A 21,255-nucleotide genomic window follows, 5' to 3' on the forward strand; every position below is an offset into this window, starting at 1 on the left:
TCAAAATTAGTTAGCCTTTCTGAGCAACAAACCACCGGAGGAAACTTCATGAAAATCAAGAGGCCCTACTGAAATCAGAAAGTTTTTCTTAAGTGTTGTTCAGTGAATAAGAAGCCTATACACGGTCCCCAACACTATCTGGAGATCTGGTCTATGGCATCTCAGAGCATGACTACTTCAAAAGAATCAAGCTTTTATTTGCTTTTCTATTCAGATGAAGTGCTGAAATGTTTACAGACAATGCCTTAAACAGTTTTCTTGGACTGTTTGAAAATTAGTGTTAAACTGAAAAAATCCATATACTGATTTCTACAAAAATTAGTTCAAAAGAAAAACAGATTATATTAGTTGATTTGCTCCTAATTTTTTCCTTACATTCTCTATATTAACTCTCTTTTAATGAAGCAAGAGTCACACAGAGACGTTAAACTAGTTTACATCAAAAAGGTGACTTTCCATTGTGATTTATTTGGAAGTGTTAAGGTGGGACCGCAACGTGCTATGGGCAAGAGTTACATCTAGAAACAAATATTCTCAAACTGTTTTTTTGTAGGAAACGAGGAGGGGGGAAAGCTTATTTTATAATATTGCAGATTGTAGAAATAAATACTCCTACTTTAGCTGCCAAGTCCAAAAAATCATTTTCCAAGCCATCCCAAAAAGAAAGGTCTTTTCTCCTGTAACTTACGCAGGGAGAAGGCATTTTCATTAAATCAGCGAAGCCATACACCACCACCACAGCTTACAAGAAATTCAAAAACCTTAATAGTGAATACAGAGCTTGATCCTGTCAGCTGCTCATTAGAACCACCACTACTTTCTCACCATCAGCCTCACGGTATGGGGAGGGGGCTAGTGACAAAAAACGGAGGAATTCAGTATTTTAAAGGCTAGAGAGTGACCTGCTACTACACCAAGCTCATTCCTGCACAAACGAAACTTGGCATCCTCTTCCAATGCACAAACATAAAATCTTGGGAAATGAACTCATGTTGCCCATTTTTGTCATCCCTCATAATAATCAGCTGAAGAAATTAAACACTGAATCAGTGGGAATCTTCAATATTATTACAACTGAAAACATCAGTACAGTGGAAGCCTGATTAGAGGAGCTATTTTCAAGTCAACATCAAATATTAAGGCTTGTTGATTACCATTTAGTTTCTAGCAATTGAAAAGACCCAATGCAACTATATATGCCTGTGCTTTCAGAAGCCCTTAAATGACACAGAATTATACTGACATTCCATAAGAAACTTTTTTCTTAAAATTCACCATTTTTGAGGTTTGCTAGGATATTCTAGGGCTAACATACTACCCAAATTCTTAAGAGTTCTGTATTTCTTCCTTCCAGAAGCAACATAAGAGATACTAACTCTACTGCTGGGTTTGGGGGTGGGGTGGGGGGTGTTTGCTTTTTAAACTTCTCTCTCAGTGCAAAAGTATCTAAAGCTATTTGAAAGTGCCAACCCAAAGCAGCTCACCTGCATCTGAGAACCTTTATAGCATTAGGCACCCGCACAGAGCTCTATGCTACCTGTTCCAGTCTCCAGCTCAATATACATATCAGGCTCAAGAATGGGTCTGCACTACACATTAGTGTCCTGCAACAGCACAACCACCCCTCAGGACACCAGTAGTGTCAACTCATTGTTTTGCTCCCCGAAAAATGAATGAGGAAAGAGAAAAAAGAAGGGAGATAACCACAAAATGAAGGTTGACTACCCCTGAAGAGCAAGCACAATGTCTGAACAATGAAATATTCTCCCTGAGCTACATGCAAAATTAGAACATGCCTACACATTAACATAGCACAACTGCTGAAACAGACAGTTGAAAAGCATATTAATGTGAGCTTTAGAAAACATATCAAGAAAGTTCAATCTTTGGCAGCAGACAGACAAAACAATCATTTGTAATTCAAACCCTGACTCTAAGCACTATCCTGCTAGATTTCTAACTATGGAAAGTCTGAACCTTCCCTCAAGTATTGAAGTCATAATAAAAAAGTAATTCATACAAAGCTACATTCATATCTGTCCCTATTTAATACTGCATTCATATTTGATACACGATTATTTTCAATTTATATAGTTTCTAACATGTCTTTAAGTTAGCGTCTACCACTGATAGATAAATTGCTATGCACACTTAATAGGCTATATACAAACATAAAGACAATTACAAACATCAGACTAGTCTTGCATAAACTTTAGTCATGGTATGATGATATAAGACATTTTACCTCCTTGAAATTATAGCTTGTTAGTATATGGGTGATTTCAGAAAAGGTGTAAAAATTCAGATCGTGATGAACTTTGTTATTGAAATTTCTGTGCAGAAATTCACCAGTGTGCGGACAAGCAATTTTTGACTGAACACTTAACACCTCTCCAGCCTTGCTGAGAATTCTTTAAAAAGGGAGATGGAGCTGCTCTCTCAGCTTCTCTCCCCCTAGCCCAACTACAGACTCTTTTCCAACCCAATTAGCTAAAAAAGAAACTCACTAACCCAAAACTACACCCAAGCTGGCATTAAATGGATTTTCAGTGAAGTTCAGAAAGCTCATTGGAGCTAACTTGATTAAGAATTAAAAAGAAAGTCCCATTTATTTCCCACTTCTAAACAAAGTCAATGTAGGACTATAAAAGCCTCCTCTCTCCATACATATATTAACCATCTCTCAGTTGACTCATTCGTTGCAACACAGAAAAAAAGAGGGGCAGACAGCCACATGTGTAGGAAAAAAACCTGTGTCTTTCTCTTATGTTCCAAAACTTGTATTTTAAATACAGGTAAGTATCCTAATCTCAAACTCCAATGCATAAGGGTGCAAATGCTGTATGAACCAGATCAGAAATAACTACCAGCTACTAGAAGACAGCTAGAATTGTACCAAGGTACCTCACTTCTCTAATTAAATTCAGAAACATGTTTAAAGTAAGGATGAAAAGTATTTTCTGTTTCAAGTTTACCATCCAGGTTTTTGTTCCACAAATGGGTTGCTATTTGAGACCAAACAACTAATAAAGATCATTGGAAATGTTCAATTAGAAAAAGGTGACAATAAAACCTGGCCATTTTAAATATCTCTTTGCCTTCTTTTTCCTAGAAAGTCTGACCACGTGTACTATAAAATCATATTCACTATTAAAAATGCAAACATTCAAGCATTCTTTCCAAGTCTCTCATTAAAAACTGATTAAAATTAAAATTAATTACCATTTTTGTTAGAAGTTGGAGGTTTAAGAGAATCCTGAAAGAGGCTCATATTTTGGTTTGAATTAAACAATTCATCACAGCTCCAAATGAAGGATTAACAAAATTGAGTTGGATTGTTCCTTATGCCAAAAAGACTTGTGCTCCTGACTAGTACAATGGTCATCTCATGTGTTCGTGTTGTGGAGACCTTCCCGGATCTCTCCTGTTTTCGAGAGTGTTTGGATGGAAAAGTTCATTATTATACAATGTAGCTGCATGATTCTAGAGTGTATCGTCTTTGCCTCTTCCTATTTGTATTTCCGTTTGCTAATGGCATTTCCATTTACAAAGTGTTGTGTTTTGGTTTTTTTTCGGGGGGGGGGGGGGTGGTGGGGGTGGTGGTGGTGTGGTGTGTGTTTGTTGGGTTGTGGTTTTTGTTTGGGTTTTTTTTTTTTTTAATTAATGAAACTTGCAAAATCATGCACTGGAATAAAAAGTGAAGAGCTCTGGCCATATGACATGTCTGAAAAACACAAACCAGGCTTTTTCCTAATGCCTTCCTCTGCCTTCTTTCTTTGAAACATGGCTTGGCTTAGCAAAGACTAAAGAAAAAAATTATCAGAATAAAGGAAGAAGAATAAAAAAAAAATACCTTCTAGCCTTTGCAGACCACTCTGATTATCTGTGTAACTCCTGAGACATACAGCTTTCTTGCTAGAGAACCTCTACATCCAAAAAACCCAAACCAAAACAGTTTTCTGTTTTGTTACCAGTTTTCGCTAGTAAACCAAGATTAACATTTTACAAGAGCTGGACTTCCCAATGACAGAGTTAAAACTTTCTGCAGATATAGCAGACATCTTCAGATTACTGTTCTGAGGAAATACACAGTCCAGAAAATTGTCACCTCTGATAACAATACCTAGCAGGCAGCCACTCAAACAGCAACATATCTAGGTGTCACCCTCTCTCAGAATAAATGCTCCATTTATCAGGGTCTCGATTCATACAGTAGGCGACATATTGAAAGACTTCATCTACAGTTAGCAAGCACCTAACATGAGGACCACAAAAAGGTATACCCATGCTTGTCACTGGGCATACCAACATGCAAGAATGAAACTCTTGCGTATCTGTGAGATATAAAACCTAGAAAGCACCCTATCAGACCACAAGTGACAACATCTCTCTTTCTGATGCAGATACTGAACAGAAGAACAGATAGGTTCAGGCTTACAGATTTTGCTCATTATCCACGATGTAGCTCATGGTCTAATCCAGATCAATACAGAACCCTTACTAAGGAACCTAGACTTTTAATAAGTTCTTTTTTTTAGTAGCTGAGATATGACAGAAGAATTAATGGATGTATGATCTTGAAATTGCATGGAGAATAGCCCTTTCCAGTCTCCTGAGGAAATTCTCTTTTTAAAGTAAAAAAGTAACTAAACTTTATTTCCAGAGAAAAAACACTTAGGGTCAGGGAGAACTGTTAGGCAGCAAAGAATCACCTTCAATACACACACATACTGATGTTCAGAAAGAATGTCCAAGCCTCAAAGAATAACTAAAGGATTGATGCTTCTGGTGTAGGAAATGAAAGTCCTTACAAACATCTCTAGAAAAGAGGGTTATTGATCATAAAGTCCACCAACACCTGACAAATCTTCAAATCCTAACTAGATTTGCCAGGAAAGTTCACTAAGGGGTTATCTTAATGTCAAAGCAGTTTGTGCCTTAAGCTCTCAAGCACATACTCATTTGTGGCAAGATGTTGCAAACATTTGACATGGCAAAAAAATCTGGCAGTGATCACAAGCGGGCTGTGCCGTATTAGCAGAAGAAAGCTTTATGATAGTATCCCTTCTGCATTGTCAGAAGAGATTCTGTTGCAACAAAAAGGAAAGCAAGTGTCTGTAACGTTGTGCAAGTTGATATACACACCACAAAAACCATATAAAGCAAAGGTGATGAGTCAATGCTCTGTAGATGATTGGATCAGGCTATACAGAGACCCTGGAATGACAAAACCTTTATAAAAGGACAAAGCTTCTAAGATTTTCCCAATACAAAAAAGCTAGAAGAATACTGGAGAGACAGCTGGAGAAAAGGATAGCTGCCTATACAAACTACAGGAAGAACTTTCAGCAGAAGTGATATATGTGATAGGGTCACTTATTGCAGAAAAGGGAATTATAACCTGGTACCGATATCAATGCTCTCCAACAATCCACCATTCCTCCTCTTATGATAACTGACCTGCCTGGAAAAGTTCTCACTCTATAGGAATGAAAGACCAGGAAAAGAGAGAAGAACCTATAAAAGTCTACTAGTCCACGGCAGCTCTATGAAAATCTGGGTAGTTAAGGGAATCCTCCCTAACACAAGACAACTTTTAGCAGATTTAGAATTATTTACATACATCAAAGAAGAGCATCTGTAATAAACCAGCAGATGTGTAGCAGCTCATGAAGGACAATCTATACACCAACTCATGAGAAAAGGTGATTACAAATCAAGATGAATTGCACAGAACTTTAAATGGCAACATAGCTGTGGATTAGATGTTATTGAAGACACATTATTTTGTACCTGATGAGAGATGTGCACCACCACATTAGATGCACTGTCTTAGTTTAGGTGCTTAGAACATTAGGTGATCTGTGCTGCACAACAAATCCAGAAAAAACTTTTACTTGAACTTTCTTGCCGAAGTCTTTGACACCGTCAGCAATCCAGGCTCTTGAGTTTTATGAACAAATGTGGTTGGTTTGTGACTTCTATAAAGGTGTCTTAGCTCCACAAGGATCACCATAGGGCTTACGGAGAAGTCTACATAGTGCAGGTATCAGCTCCTCCAAGCCAGCTAGCTGAAAATGAACCCACCACTCTGTGACTTCACCTGCTCCAGAAGTACTTGCACTGCACTGGCACGGATGAGGTCAGCCTGTACAAATATGAGTTAGTAGTAGATACGTTCTCTGCTGAGTTGCATGTCTACAGGCCATAAAACTGCCAGGCGGTGATAGAGCTGTCCAGCACACTGGAGCAAGCTGAGATACCGTACCAGATTCCCTCACGTCTTGTTTCAGAGTAATGGGCACCCTAAAGCAATGAATGCTGAGGTTTTGCACACAATTGTGTTGAGAGCGCACAGTGCACACTATGCCGAACACATCTTAAAGGTGCCTGTTAAATGTTCAGCACCTGTTGTGCTTAAGGTGAGCTACAACTTGGCATGAAAAAAACATGACTGTCAGGTGTTGCTTCAGAGCACCTCTAACACAAAACACTTGGAATCTCTCCCGACAGGCACTAAACTTTACACCATCATGAAGATTGGCATAGCACAGAGTTTTGGACAAGAACTTGCTACCAAGCTACAAAAGCACTTCCTCCTTTCACTTTTCAACCCATGTCACTCTGGAATAAAGTCAAATTTTACCCAGATACAATGCCTAAAAGTTTTGATACAGCATTAGTTTACTACAGCACTCCATTTGCCTATCATCACTCTCCCCACATGCCCAATCTGCACACACAGATCACAACTAATGGTTACGGTCTGTGAAATACTAATTCTTGGACAGCTGATTTACGATTATTGCCAACATAGATGAAAGATACATTCTCAAAATCATCAAGAATCCTGACTGCAGTGCACAGAAAATGTACTTTGTATAGACCAAGTACACAAGCTCACATTATGAAAAACTGCTTTTGTTTTTTCTTACTAAAGAGTCAAAAGACAAAAAGAGACTCAACTTCACAGCAAAGGCTTTTGCTTACTCTTACTATGCAAGAATTCAGTTTCAAACTACAGAACTCAACTGTACTGTCTAAAAAGTGAAGAAGTGAATCATTTGTAAAGTATTGATTCACAAGTCTTTTAAGAATAACAGTTAAAGGAATAATGTCATGCTGGAGTGCCAAAAAGCCACTGTGTTTAACAGTGATCCCATATGAAAAAAATCTTACCTGCTCGTTGAAAAGGTGTGTAAGAAGTGTTCTGGGAAATATGTCATATTATACAGCAACAATTGACAAACGCTTCAACAACAATGTGATTTGAAACTATTTTGACTTTTCTGGAAAGCTATATTCCTTGAAAGTGTATTAACATTCCTTTCTAGTCAAGCATACAAAGCCAAAACACCAGAGCACTCTGTCAAACTGCAACCCAATCATCACACAAATCTGTCTTTAGTCTGATGCAGAAAAAAGTAAGAAAAACACTATCAAGAGCTAAACCAATTACTTTAATTATTGATCTCAAAGTGATTCAGATTTAGCTCTGCCATTAATTTCAATACACTTAACATCAAACAACAATGCAGTTATACCAAAATTGGATTTGTTTTTGAGAAGGGAAGACACTAATAAAGTGTCACTAATTCTTTTGATCGGTTATTCTAAATAGGAGATTTTAAAACTCAGCTAGTCTTCATTTCTGGCAAACAGTTTGTTTATACCAAGGCATATCAACATTAGTGTTGTTCAAGCACCTGATGAAATGGGAACGGGCAAGCTACTTTGCATTTACCACAGTCTGCACACAAATACTTAAGGAGGAGTAATGCATTGAATCCACGTTATCTTCCTTCAAAAAGCAACACCCTAAAACAACTAAGTACATGAAAATCCATAAAAAACGCATTTCTTTAATTTGTCCCCACTGTGAATGCCCTACTCTAGGTATATATCCTCTGTAATTTTAGCAGTGACAGAACCCTTTTGCTCATGCCACCTTTTCACCCAGAGCTGTGGAGACCCAACGTCAGACAATTCCACCGACTGACAGCTACCCAGGGCAGCCTCAGTGGAAACGTTCCTTTCAAATCCTCCTCTGCAGAAACAGCCTGCAATTTTATGACTCGCTCACTGCCAATACAGAAGTTATTCTGCTTTGAGAATAAGCCAAACACTATGCCTGTGAATTCAAATACAAACTATGAGTGTGGACATGATATTACATGTCATTTGGCTGATAGCAACATTTATTAAATAGCACTGCTTTTTCAGTTAGTCTGAACACAGAAATAAAAGTATTTTCACACCTGTAAGCTTGAATCCAGAAAGCTTTTAAACAAAATCAAGTCTCGTTTTGATTTTTACTAACCATCAAATGCACAGTCCTGAGTAATGACTAAGCTTAATGACTGGGTATGACTAACACTTATAAATAATTAGTGCCTTCTCTCCCCCTCCCCCATGGAGGAGAGGGAAGGAAAGAAAACCAAATGATACATTGGAAAAAAGGAAGAATGAAAGGAAGAGGTTGAAGTTCATGGCATGAACACTTGCCTCTTCTATCGATCCATCCTTAATACTACTGCAAATATTACTGCACATATGTTTATTAAAAACTAACAGCTCCTCATGCTTTTCTATAAACTTCTGCACAGTTTAGCCACCCTCAGCCTTCCTACTCCACATCTCTTCTTCCAACCTCCTTCACTGATCCCTCAGCAAACACTCTTCTGGTCACCTTCGTTGACTCTTTTGCCACAGGTGCTGCAGTTCCTCAGTGCTACTCCTTGGAGTTGGTACTTCTGACTCATGTGAGTACAACTGGTCCCACTCGCCACACCGCCACTCATGCGGAATGCACCTGATGTTATTACATTCTGAGAGAGGCAGTAAATCTAACCCTCCCTTACAGAAATATTTGATTAATAAACTGAAGGAAGGTGTTAAGACAGCCTTGCTGCCCCCTCAAAACATTTAAGAAAGACTAGAGCATGGCACCACACTTCATTGCTTAGTTTTTGTTTATACTCTGATATCTAGAGCACACATTTTTCAACTGAATCTATACTGGGTGTCTGTACTGAGTCTATCCAGCATGTGCTATATTCTGTACAACAGTACTGTGATGGCTTTTAACAGTTCAACTACTCTCAGAAGCATATACTAATCAAGTTATGATGACAAGTTAGACCATTTTTACTAGAGAAACTTACTTGATTCAATACAAACCTTAGAACAATCATGCTAGCCGTGTAGAATAATATTACATACTGATGTGAGTTTTATGTTATTAGTTGTCTAGGTACTGGTTACAATGTATTACTGAAAAAAATATTTCAGTAATGCATTTTAAGGAAAAAAGCATGAAAATTAAAAGATGCATGCTGTTCATAATTTACAAGTCTAATTTATAAACAGAGTTCTACACTGACAAGAAGTTACTCAATTTTTATCACTATACTTTTCCAAATCCCACAAAAAGAGCTTGGCAACTGAGCCGAACCCTGCACTAAATCCTGTACAAATACACAGTAAAAGGACTGTCCTGGGTAAAAGGATTTATAACCTACTTACGCACTTTGCTGAGAATCAGCCTTTTATGTTCAAAATGTAACTTTCTGATCACTGGTAATACAAGTACAGAAACTCACCTTTTTGAAATGTGATTTCTAGCCTGACAACAGTTACAGAGCCAAAGACTATCTACATTTGTACAATGCCTTAAGACAGCTCTACTGAGGTGTTGAACTCTGCCTATACTCTGCCAGATCTCACTGCAGAAACAGGACGCAGCTGTAGCAATTCCTTATGATTATCACCTCTTTCTTGATTATTGATAATCTATGCCATTATATAGTGATGATAATCAAGGTTTTGTTCTCACCGAAAAAATATTCTATATTTAAAACCCCTTAGTTAAAGGCATAAATAAGGCCTCAAGGACAATTATTTCAGTTTACATTAAATATTACACTAAAGACACCTGAAGAAAATTACTCCAAGACAGGAGGCTTCGTGGTAAAAACTTGTCTCTTGGTTCCTTGAGACACCCGTATCTCCATAAGACAACCAGCATTTCTGGAAGGAAATTAGCACAGAATAGAACCAGGGTAAAAGGTTCCAGATTAAACTGAGGTAAAACTGTCCTAAAAGGTTAAAAAAAAAAAATCATTTGCTCTATTCATGTGTACATGGTCTCAATTAAAAAAAAGCCTCATCTAATTTGAAATATGAGTGATCACACAGTCTTTACACCTGTTTAATTACAGCCTGGTCTGCGTACAGTTTTTAGCCTTGTCTCACCATTTGAGCTGGAAACGGGACCATTTTGCCACAATAATTTAGTGGTACAATCTCCAGTGTGGACACAACCGTATCATTGTAAAAGATGCTTACTGTATAAGCTATTTTCCTTTTCTTATGAGGAAGCAGTATGCAAGAGGGCTGATACAGCAAAAACTGTATCCAGACAAGAAGGGTTTTACAACTTTCAAGAAACCTGTATCAGTATAAATACACTACAACTTCTTGCATTTAGGCAAGACCTTAATTAGTTTAAAAACAAATTCAAGTTAATGCATCAACAACTTAAAACAACACAAAAACAAAGCCTGAATATCCCCACTGCCTCTGTCTCTCTAAAACAACTGTGTGCAACTTGTCAAAGGGATAGAGACATACTGAGGCTTTGGTCCCAGAAGTGCACCAGGGAAACTTCGGCAACGTTCACAGATCACACAACTATTTGTACACAGGAACATCCCTGTGGCCATGCACAGAAAAAGCCCTTTGTAACTTGTGAGCATCACATATTCTCTCTAGAGTTTGGCCTTCCCTCACATACAGTTTTACAGTTCATAATACAACCGAAATAACTGTCTACCAAGTACGACTAAAAATTCCTATCATTGTCTTCAGTTGTGAGAAACATAATTTTCAAAATTATTCCTTTCATGCCACTACCTCTTCAAATCTTCTTTCACAAGAGATTAAGATGCCTAACATAAAAAAAGTTAAACTTGCTAACACTTAACTGTCTTCCAACTGGCAAAAGCCTTCTTTTTAACATCAAGCAATGACATCAAATTCAAGGAGCAGATTCAGACAGGTAAATGGAGTTATAAACATTTATAAATGTTCAACACAGAGAACAATCCTGACAAGAGTAGTTATTTTCAGGTAAAAATGCTGATTTCAAGTATTTCTGTCAAAAACTGCATATAGTAACAAAAAAACATTTAACATGTTGTGTTCTTAAGTGATTTCTAGTGTAGTTCCTACCAAGCAGACGCTTAGTATTTGATCACACAGTTTTTACAAGAACAGAAAGCTAGAAAGCAAGCTTTCCACAAGCCAATCTATTCTCTTTGCTAAAACACACTTAAGCTAGTATCAGTATTTTCAATGCATTCCTGAACTACTTCATACATTTTTTTAGGATTCTATTTACGTATAATTTACCAAAACAGAAAAGACAAACAATAGTAAGAGTCTTCATACACCAAAACATTTCATTTGAAGAGAGTTTGTGATAGCTACTAATTTGTGTCTTATCAGTGCCCCAAACTGTTGCATTTTCATCTCAGATTGCTAACTTTGCTGCAGCATCCTGTGTTAGTAAGAGGTTCAAGTCCTGGGCAGCATCCAAATTTGTGGTCCTCAAACCAAGACAATGCGTTTTAGAAGTAACCCAGATAGATTTCCAGAGATGGAAAACTCATTTAGCTCACTGAACACAGAAACACCATGTAACTTCTGGAGTAGCAGAGTGCAAAATGGCTCAAAAGAAATAAATCATTCGCTTCTGGTCATTGACCAATATCCTTGATCATAAGCCTAGTGATACCTCAAAAAAAAAAACCAGAAGGACCACAATTTGAAGTGTAGATAGGCATATGAAACAAATCCATACATGCTCTTCCAAAGGCTGTTGGGAACAACAGTATTTTCCGTAACAGAACTGAACAATATGTAGTCAAAGTTAATAGCTTAATGGAATCACAATTATATTCCCATTAGATTCCATCGCTTAAAGAGACACCCTGATCAGATGTGCAAAACGAGACATTGGTTTGCCTTATGACACTCATTTTAACAAAAACAAAAAAAATCCTAAGACAACTCTGAGTCTTAAGTTCTTTGGGGTACAAAGCTAAGCATTTAAGGATTCCTCAATTACGAAAGTTGCAATGAGAACAAACACAACTTTCAATCTGGCGACATATGGCAGATCTGATGTAGCAGATTTCAAATAAAGCAGAATGTTCCTTTTGCTGATGCATGGTTTGAACATAAAATCCACCCCTCACCCAGAAGAGTTCCACAGAAGAGATCCACAGTTACCTTTCAGAAAGAGAGATACCACTTTATGCGCCAAGTATAGGACTCCCAAACTCTAATCTTGGCAAAATATCGATTCCCTCATGGCCTTGGGCAAGTCAGAACTTCTCTAACTTGCTCTTTCCCCCAGCTCTAAAGCAGAATTCATACTACTTTATTTACCAACCACACAGGCACGTTACAAGGATTAAGTTCTGTAAAATGCTTTGAAAGTAAAACATACTGTAAGTACTATGAGAAGCTCCTATTATCATTATGCATTTCAGACATTATTTTTAACAAAATACAGCCATGCCAGTTAACAGGCATAATATTGGCAGCACATGCAACATACAGGGAAACTATAATCAGGATATGTTTGAACTCGCTTGCTAGTCAGTGAGAAATAGAAACAACTACATTCCACTACTTCATAGTATTTCTTCTGTTCCTTTCTATATTTCTTGTATTATAGAAGTCTGTAGACTTCCTCATCTATTTATATTCCTAGTTACTTTAGGCATTTGTGGGGTACATGTTACAAGTACAAAGTAACCCAAAGAATGCCACATTCAGTATGGAAAAAGTAACACAAATTGTTTTGCAATGAAAAGATTGCCTGATTCTTCTCAGCCTGCCGCCTTTCTCCTTTTTCTATGCGCTCTCTTTTGCCCGAGAGCCTAGCACCTGAACTCCTTACTGAAGGAAACTGAACTACTCCTGCGGAAGTTATTTTTCAGTGACTCCAGCTCCAAAAAGTCTGACTGCTCAAGTCAAAAGGACCTGAACTCATGCTTTAAATTAAGTATGTCTTCAGGTAGTTTCCCAATCCTAAAGCCACTATAATCAAGGCCTAAGTTAGAATCCTTCTTGGATAGCCAACACAAGATAGAAATCATCAGTTTCTACAAAACTTAAGCTACCATTTAACACCAAGTGAAGTTTCCAGCCTGTAAGGCCGTGAAGAAAACCTTGAATGTGCAAACAGATGTAATCCATCCTCCAGGGTCTGCAGATGTACAGCACCGATGTTCTTCCAGGTACCTTTTGCTTCTAGAAAGCACCAACAGTAAGTTTAAACCAACTGTTAGTACTGTTCAGAACTCTGGAACATTCAGTTTTTAAAGAAGCCCAGTCAATTCTACAGTTGGGAAACAGCCCATCCTGTAGTCACCACAGAAGTGGCACATGAGACGGCTCCCGAAAGAAAGTGATGAAGAAGTCTAGTCTCATCCCCTATCATCAGCTACTGGCAGATTCAAGTGAGTTTTGTGAAAGTAATAAAGGAGTTTTATTATTAGATACAAAGCAAAACAAATCTGTGATAGCAGTTCTACTACAGCTGCACAACTGCATTACTGCTAATGAGAATACTGGTCATGATCGCAGAAGTAAAAAAATTACATAAACTATAAAGACAACTTATCCTATCTGCTATCTTCAAACAGGACTGAGTGTAACAGAATCTTGTTTATTCAGGAAAAAAAAAAGTTAGTCTTTAAGATCAAGCTAGCAAATTTTCATAAGTACTAACATTCACTCAGAAGATGAAAGAGGGGAACAGAGGGAAGCGAAGGTTTCTAGAGTTCAGTTTCACCCAAGCTAGTAGAGAAAACTGTCCAGACCTACCAGCTCTATATTGTTCTTACTGTATACGTACAGCACTCTGTCCAATCTGCTCCTTTCTTTAAGCAAGCACCATAAAAGCTTATTATGAGATGCTTGTTCATAAAAATAAAGCAGAAGAGAGTAACAACATAAAGCATCTGCAAGAACAGAAACCAAATCTTTGAACCCACAAGTTGACAATACTGCTGAAGTAAGCATAAGCTCATAGACGTTGTTTTTGAAACTGTATTATAGCATTGCTGAAGAAGATAGTATTTTGAAAAGTGATTTTAAAGTACACAGGTTTTGTCATTTTACAAGATGATGTGTCAGCGATGACCTCTAAACACTGTACGAGCTCTTACATTGCAAAAGATTAGTCTCAGGGCATAATCTCAGTTACGCTTTTCTGCAGACTTTTCTGAGCATCTGTAATAGCAGAACGCTGACTTAATGCTTTAACAAACTCATCAATTTTCCTACCTCTTACCATATTATTGTATGCAACATATTTCATATTATTGCTTGAAGTACTCCGAAACAAAGAACTTCATACAATTTATTTTCAGTCACAGTTTCAAAAGATGTTGCATCTTTAAAGTAGCATTGTATAAAGAGAAACTTGTGTTCCTGCCCCCTACAAAACTAACTGACAATATTTTCATGTCTTTGCTAAGAAACTATAAATAAGGTTATTTTTGGACCTTCATTACCCAGATCTGTCCAACTGGACCACAAAGGTCCAAATACGGGCTCCTGAAGAAAAGACTAAATGCAATAATCCTCTTCCTCAGGGATGTCAGTAGTGGAAAACCATTATTAATTCACAGTTGCTCTGAACAGTCCAGTTTCTTTGAGAAGCAATATACCAGAATCCAGTAAGGTCACAACAACTACGGCCCATTAGCTCTTCAAACATCTCTAATTTGGTAAGTCGATGTTTGTTGCACAATCGCCTTGATGCAATACAAAGCATTATTCTAAAAGTAATATATTTTAAAGAGTGTTGATAGAGCTTATTTTCCACATGTTCTTTTTAAAAGGACATTTGAAACCTTTCAAGATTTCTAATTTTCAAGTCCCAGGTTAATAACACTGACATTTTATATTCTGCTTCCCATACATGTGAAACTGTAACTCTATTTTGGAGAGCTAGAAACAGTAACTCAGGGTAAGAAAATAACTATAAAACATGTGCTGCTTATTGGTCAAACCTTCCACAAGAATTTTCTTTCCAAGTGTTTGTAAATCTTGGTGTAAAAAGCAACATGTGCAGTGTATGATCTCAAACTATTTCATGCACTAAGTCTTACCAACTCTTATTAGCACTTTTAAAAACATAAACTTGTGCACGCAAACTTGATGCATACAGTAGACGCACAGCATACAAGCACTGCAGTTGCAGCTTCATACTACCAAACTGCCTTTAAAAATCCAGCCTACGACACTGTAATTTGAAATACAATTTCAAAAGCATAGTCATCTATTCTCCTTTCACTATGACTGTATATGCACTCTACTAAAGATTAAAGCAGTTGCATGTGGCTAGACTTTCAGAGTGCTTAGCCCTTGCACCTGTGAGATGTTTGTAAGAGCTCAACATCCATCAGTTCTTAAGTGTTCTGTAAGAAATGCTTTATGCAAAACATTTTCAAAGTTGGCTACTTTTGCAAGGTATAAAAATGTAAACCAAAGCCATTAAAAAAAAAAAAATCTGTTCCACTGAAAAAAAATCATTTCCAATATTAAGTCTGTCTCATCATGCAAGAACCCAACTTCCAATTGCTATGTATTCAGTCATGTACACTTGCTTATTTTAAAAGTCTTGCTATTCTTTTGAAGTTATAAATATTTTTTAAAGTGTAGGACAGACAAGAAAAGTGCTTAATAAAAAACCTCAAGTGTTTAGAACCTATATTGTTTTACTTTGATCTATCAAGACCTCCAAAGGAGCAATTTATGGTCCAATTATGCTTAAGGACTGGCAACACTGCTTCTAAGAGTAACACATTTCAGTATGCTATGGCAGTTTGAGAATATCAGCTACCTAGAAAAAAGGTCCCACTGGATTCAACAGTAGTATTTTTCCCATAATCAGGTTTATAATGCAGCATTAGTGAAAATGTAGGTATACATGGCAATAGACTGTAAACCTGAAAAATCCTTTGATACACTGTGGCAATAAATAAATAAATAAGGCTTTTCCAGCCTATCAATTTACAAGCTTCAAATTAAGCACTGGGATTTCAAGGTCTGAGTTTTACTGCTTTTTTTTAAATTAGCCACATGTGTCATTCAAATTACTCACACAGGCAATAATCTTCTATACAAAAAAAAACCCCGAGGAATATTTAGGCCAGTTAGAACTTAGATACACAGAATGTTTCAGAGACTTCATCAAACTACATGGCATCACATACCATAAATAGTATATTACACAAAAAGATGGTGTGTAGTAACACAGTATGGTTTCTGATCTACGTTATGTGACAGGTGCATTGCTTTAAGGTTGGTTAGGAGTTTCAGTAGATGTACTAAGACCAATTGAAATAGATGATACACAACCACCACTGATTTTATTCGGTACTAGTAGTAAAATTTAATTAATTGTTCTTTGTATACTGCCCTGAAAACAGTGAATAGTAAGAATACAGCTATTACTATATATTAGTAAAAAGACAGGAAACTATGTGTAGGTTCACACAAGTATTTTCAGTTAAAAATGAAACTGGATCCAAGTACAAGTCTGGTTCAAAATAATAGCAAATATATAACCTCGAATCTCCAAATCTAGGATATTTAAGGAGGGACAAAATAGTTCTCAGAAAAGAAATGCTTCTCATCCTGCTTTTTACTCACCCACTGAGTTCAAGACTAGATTCCTTGTCTAGAGATGCTCAGCACTAAGCACGAGACTAGCTACTACAAAAGCTGCAACCCTAGACACAACAGGGTGAGGTAAGGACATAGGAAGGCTGCCTTTTGTGTCAGAACTCCAGTGACTAAAAAGATCACCATAAACTTCAAATCTGCGAGTTTTTAAGTCAGGCTTTGAAGGTATTTAAAGCAAAAGAAGGTAGTTTTCTTGTGTCGTATCTGCTGCTTCTCTATTCATGAGTGCTCTGTGGTACTGGGGGCATGCAGGGACAGAGAGGGAACTGAACAGCACGCGAAGGTTATATGAACTACTGACAAAACCGCCTTAAAAGTCAAAATGCCTTACGTGCAAATGAAATAGCAACACTTCATTTGATAATATTCCATTGTCACGCTTTGACAGTTTGCAGCTTCATCTACACTCACATTGTAACAAAGATACCAGGCAGAATTATTTTCAAATTATTACTGCTGAAAAGACTTTTTGGTCACCCAAAATCATATGTTAAGTAGTGGAATGCTACTATTCTACTACTCAAAACCAGACGATTCTCATTGTTAAGTGTAATGTATTTTCCACAATTCAGAATTAAACAGCAAGAAATCTTATTTGGATACCTTCCTTCCTGCAAGAAATATGCTTCCAAAACAAAACCCCTCAATCCTCTTACTTACCTGGTGGTAACTGAAAATTCTGAATGTTAGTTGGATTCTGAGGTGGCTGAGGCAAACGAGGTGCTAAAACTGTAGGAGTCAAAGTTGCTCTGATTCCACTCGTAGTTGCTGTTGGAGTCCTTGGCAGACTTTGTGCCACGGTATTGGCAGTGCCTTTAGCCATTCCTGTGGGGGTGCCAGGAGCTGCAGGAGGTATCCCACCAGGATTGGGAGCAACATTGGAGAGCCCAGCTTGCATAGTTTGCCCAATAATCATGTTACCCCCTGTAGTACTGGGCTGGCCACCAGTAGCCAGCGTCTGCTGTTGGGATACTGCCTGGACTATAGTTTTAGGAGACTCAGATTTGATGACCTGTGTGGCGGGAGCTGCTGGCACAGTGGAACCAGACTGGCTGTTCACAAGCGATGTCTGGAGGGAAACTCCAGATCCCACAGTGGCTGTAGCAACAGCAGGAAAACTCCCCACACTGATGGTTGAATTGATCACAGTATTGCTCCCATTTTGAGTGGCTGCACCAGCTGCAGCTACTGTGGGTCCTGCTGTGTGAATCGGTGGCCTCACGAGCGTTACCGTAGGCGCCCCAGTTCCAATGCTTGGTGGTGGCTGCGAGGAGATAACTGTGGGCGAGGAGGAAGATGCAGAGGACACAGCAGTATTAAGGAAAGAAGTCTGGATGACAGTGTTGGAAGCTGACGGCAAAACAGCATTAACAGTATTTCCTTTCCCCACAGATCCAGGTCCATTGTTAACGAGAGGGGCAACAGCAGGTGCAGAAGCGGGGTTAGCAGTCACAGGAGTCCCAGAGAAAGCAGCACTTCCTGTGTGGTGAGAGTTCATCACCACGTTACTCCCATTCAGAGTTTGCACTGTTGTGGTCCCAATCTTGCCATTCCTGGTGGACAAGGCAGTTGCCATGGTGCTGATAACCACCGATTTGCCCTGACTGAGGGTCCCTGGAGCAGCAGTGACTTCAGATCCTCCTCCTGCTGCTGCAGTGGTGGTGCTGGTGCTCGTTGTGGTGGCTCCATCCAGAGCTGAAGTCTGGGACCTGGTGTTATGATTAATAACGCCCCCTTGCACTCCTCCAGCTCCTGCAAAACAACAACAAGGTTAAACAGAGAGAATGAGCAAGAAGAGAAGTCCAGCGAAGACAGGATGTTCACCCTCCATCACCAAGTCTTCTCTATCTCCCAGCCTGCCTGCCTGGAGCCAAGAAAATGGGACAGAGTACATTGAAACCGAAGATGGCTTTGAAGACATCATCTTGAAGCCTCCAATTTCCCCCCAAGACTGACAGATTCAATATTCATTGCAATAGCCCTGCTTTCAACTCTACAGTAAGACAAAATAAGGAAAACAGATTTGATATGAACCAAGGGAAGGGAGGAGGAAGATCACCTTAGACCTCTTCCCCATTCTAGAACCTGACATCACATTTAGCAACAGGACTGCAACTGCAAGGAGGGAAAAATGGCCATGGAAGACATGTTAATAAGACATATTCCCTATGCCCAGCACACGTTACTCTCTAATCCTTTCATCTCCTACAGAGTACGTCAGTTAGATCAGAAGGCTCAACAACAGCAAAATATGAAAAAGTGAAAGGAAAAACATCAGCCTGGCAAGATAAGAAGTACTGCAAGGCCTGGAGCAGGTTACCAGGAGACCCCTCCACTTTACTACAGAATTTGTTCTTCTGGATCTGAAGTTCCCTCAGCCAGAGATAGTTAAAAATAAATAAATAAAAAGCAAAGCTGGTTTTGAGAAGGGACAAGATGATGTAGCTTCTTGTCCTGAATAATCTTCCTGCCCCTTGATGAGGCCTGGTGTTATCACAAGTACAATCACACACAGTCCAGGTCCTGGCCCTAAGGAGACAGAAATGGGAAAAGAATAGTGACAGACAAATACTGAGATGCATGTTATAAGGGTTAAGGAGATCCTCCTAGAAGAGCTTGATTAAACATGACAGAAGGTCTGTAATATCTTCTTACACTTCAGCAACAAGAAAGAAAGCAAAAAAAAAAAAGGGGGGGGGAGGGGAGGAATTGCAGAGAGATTCTGGGGAGACATTTTTTTTAATTCCCCTGAAAAACAGCTTCCCTCCATTCTCACGTAGTGAGCCTTTAGTCCCAGCCTTCACACTATCCCCCTACAATCTTCACAACACGAAGAGGGAGAATATTCCCAGGTAGCTACGGGGGGGGGTGGGAGAAGACATTGTACAAGGTGGGGTGTTGTGGCCTGAATTCCCCCCCTTCCTGGGACCTGGTGTTGTGACAACACCCCCTTGAGGGCAGAGGAGGAATGAGAGGTGTTGAATGCCCCCTCCGAGCCCCTGGAACAAGGGAGGGGGTGGGGGAGAAATATCCAGGCAGGCAGATATGGGGGGGAAGCATTTTGAGGGACTTCCTCCCCTTGAAATCCCCCCTCGCTTCCTCCTCTACAGGAAATAGGTGTCATGATTAATAACACCCCCTTGCACTTCAGCAACAGAGAAGGGGGAGGGGAAGGAGCATTTACACAGACAGCTAAGGCGGCATTATCAAGAGGGAATCCCCCCCATAACCTCCACCCCTGGAAAGGGAAGGGGAGCAGTCACAGACGGCATGGGAGGCACAGCCATTACCAAGGGGGTGGGCTCTGCCTCCCTCAGCCCCCGAGATTGAGAGAGCCCTTTTACACTCCAGCAACAAGGGCAGGAAAAGAAGAGGGGACCGGCAGAGTCACGGACGGGCACTGCCGGCTTATTCTGCGGGGTGGTTGCCCCCACACATGATAAAACACCCTCTAGTAAGCAGAAGCGAGGAGGGAAAATAAAGGGGAGGGAGCAGAGGCGCGGATACACACCGAGGGGGCATGATGAGGGGAGGCTCTCCCCCATATGATCGATACCACCCTTTGCACTCCCGCTCCTGCCACAACGAGAAGGAGGAGAGAGGGAAAAGGGGGGAAAGCAGTGAGGGAAGGAGGCAGCCGGAGCTGGGGAGTGGGGGGAGGGGAGGGCCCCTCTCCCTCAGAGCCCCCCACCCCTGCCCATGTTACCTGCTTTTGTGATCTCTGGGGCACTCAGTCCCATCTTGCTGCTGCTGCTGCTCTCTGTTTGGGCATTAGCATTGCCTCCTACTACTACTCCTCCAGGGCTAGGGCTAGGGCTGCTGCTGCTACTGCTGCTGCTCACAACATGGTTCCCCAGCAGCCCCCCAGCGGCCCTCAGGGGCTCCTGCGCCTTGTGGTGCTGGTGGTGGTGGCCGGAGGCCGCCAGCTGGGACTCCAGGGAGCCCACCAGGTCGCTCACCACCTTCTCATCCACCTCCGTGTTCAGGAAAACCTCATCCAGCAGATCCGAGCCCGCCGCCATCTTTTTTTTGGAGGGTTCCTGTGAGCTGCTCCCTCCTCCCCCCCCTCCCCTTTCACTCCTCCCTCCCTCCCCCCACCCCACACACACACTCGGCCCCCCCGACTGCGCAGGCGCGCGCGCCCAGCCTCACATCACCGGCCGGAGAGGGATTCCGCCCGCCGCTGATTGGCCGACGGCCGCCTATAAAAGGCGGGGCAAATGGCTGCGAGGGCTTAGTTGGGAGTCGGGCGGCAGCGGCTCGGTGGCGGCGCGGCGGCCGGGGGCTGGCGAGGGGGGCGGGCGGCGCGGGGCGGCGGGCCGCCGCTGTAGGCGCGGGCGAGGCCGTGCGGGCGGCCGGCGGAGCGGCGGGGGCGGCCGCGGCTCTTTGTCTGCCTCGGCCCAAAATGGCTGCATGTTTCCCTGCTGCTCCCTGCGTCCGGGTCTCCCCCGCCGGCGCGAGTCTGAAGGGCGCCCCACACCTGTG

The 21,255-nt window shown here is 40.4% G+C and overlaps 1 protein-coding gene across 1 annotated transcript in view; it reads right to left on the reverse strand.

The window, feature by feature from the left end:
• TAF4 (TATA-box binding protein associated factor 4) overlaps window positions 1–20,836 on the reverse strand; it is a 38,473-nt gene extending 17,637 nt beyond the window's left edge. Inside the window, exons 1-2 of the mRNA XM_075166643.1 lie at window positions 20,477–20,836; window positions 17,431–18,522 (exon numbers count right to left, since the gene is read on the reverse strand). Of these exons, the coding sequence (XP_075022744.1) occupies window positions 17,431–18,522; window positions 20,477–20,792 (1,408 nt within the window). The 5' untranslated portion in view covers window positions 20,793–20,836. The remainder of the gene's footprint in view (window positions 1–17,430; window positions 18,523–20,476) is intronic.
• Window positions 20,837–21,255: the final 419 nt, after the last annotated feature.

Source organism: Calonectris borealis, chromosome 17, assembly GCF_964195595.1.
Source record: "Calonectris borealis chromosome 17, bCalBor7.hap1.2, whole genome shotgun sequence".
Lineage (NCBI taxonomy): Eukaryota > Metazoa > Chordata > Aves > Procellariiformes > Procellariidae > Calonectris > Calonectris borealis.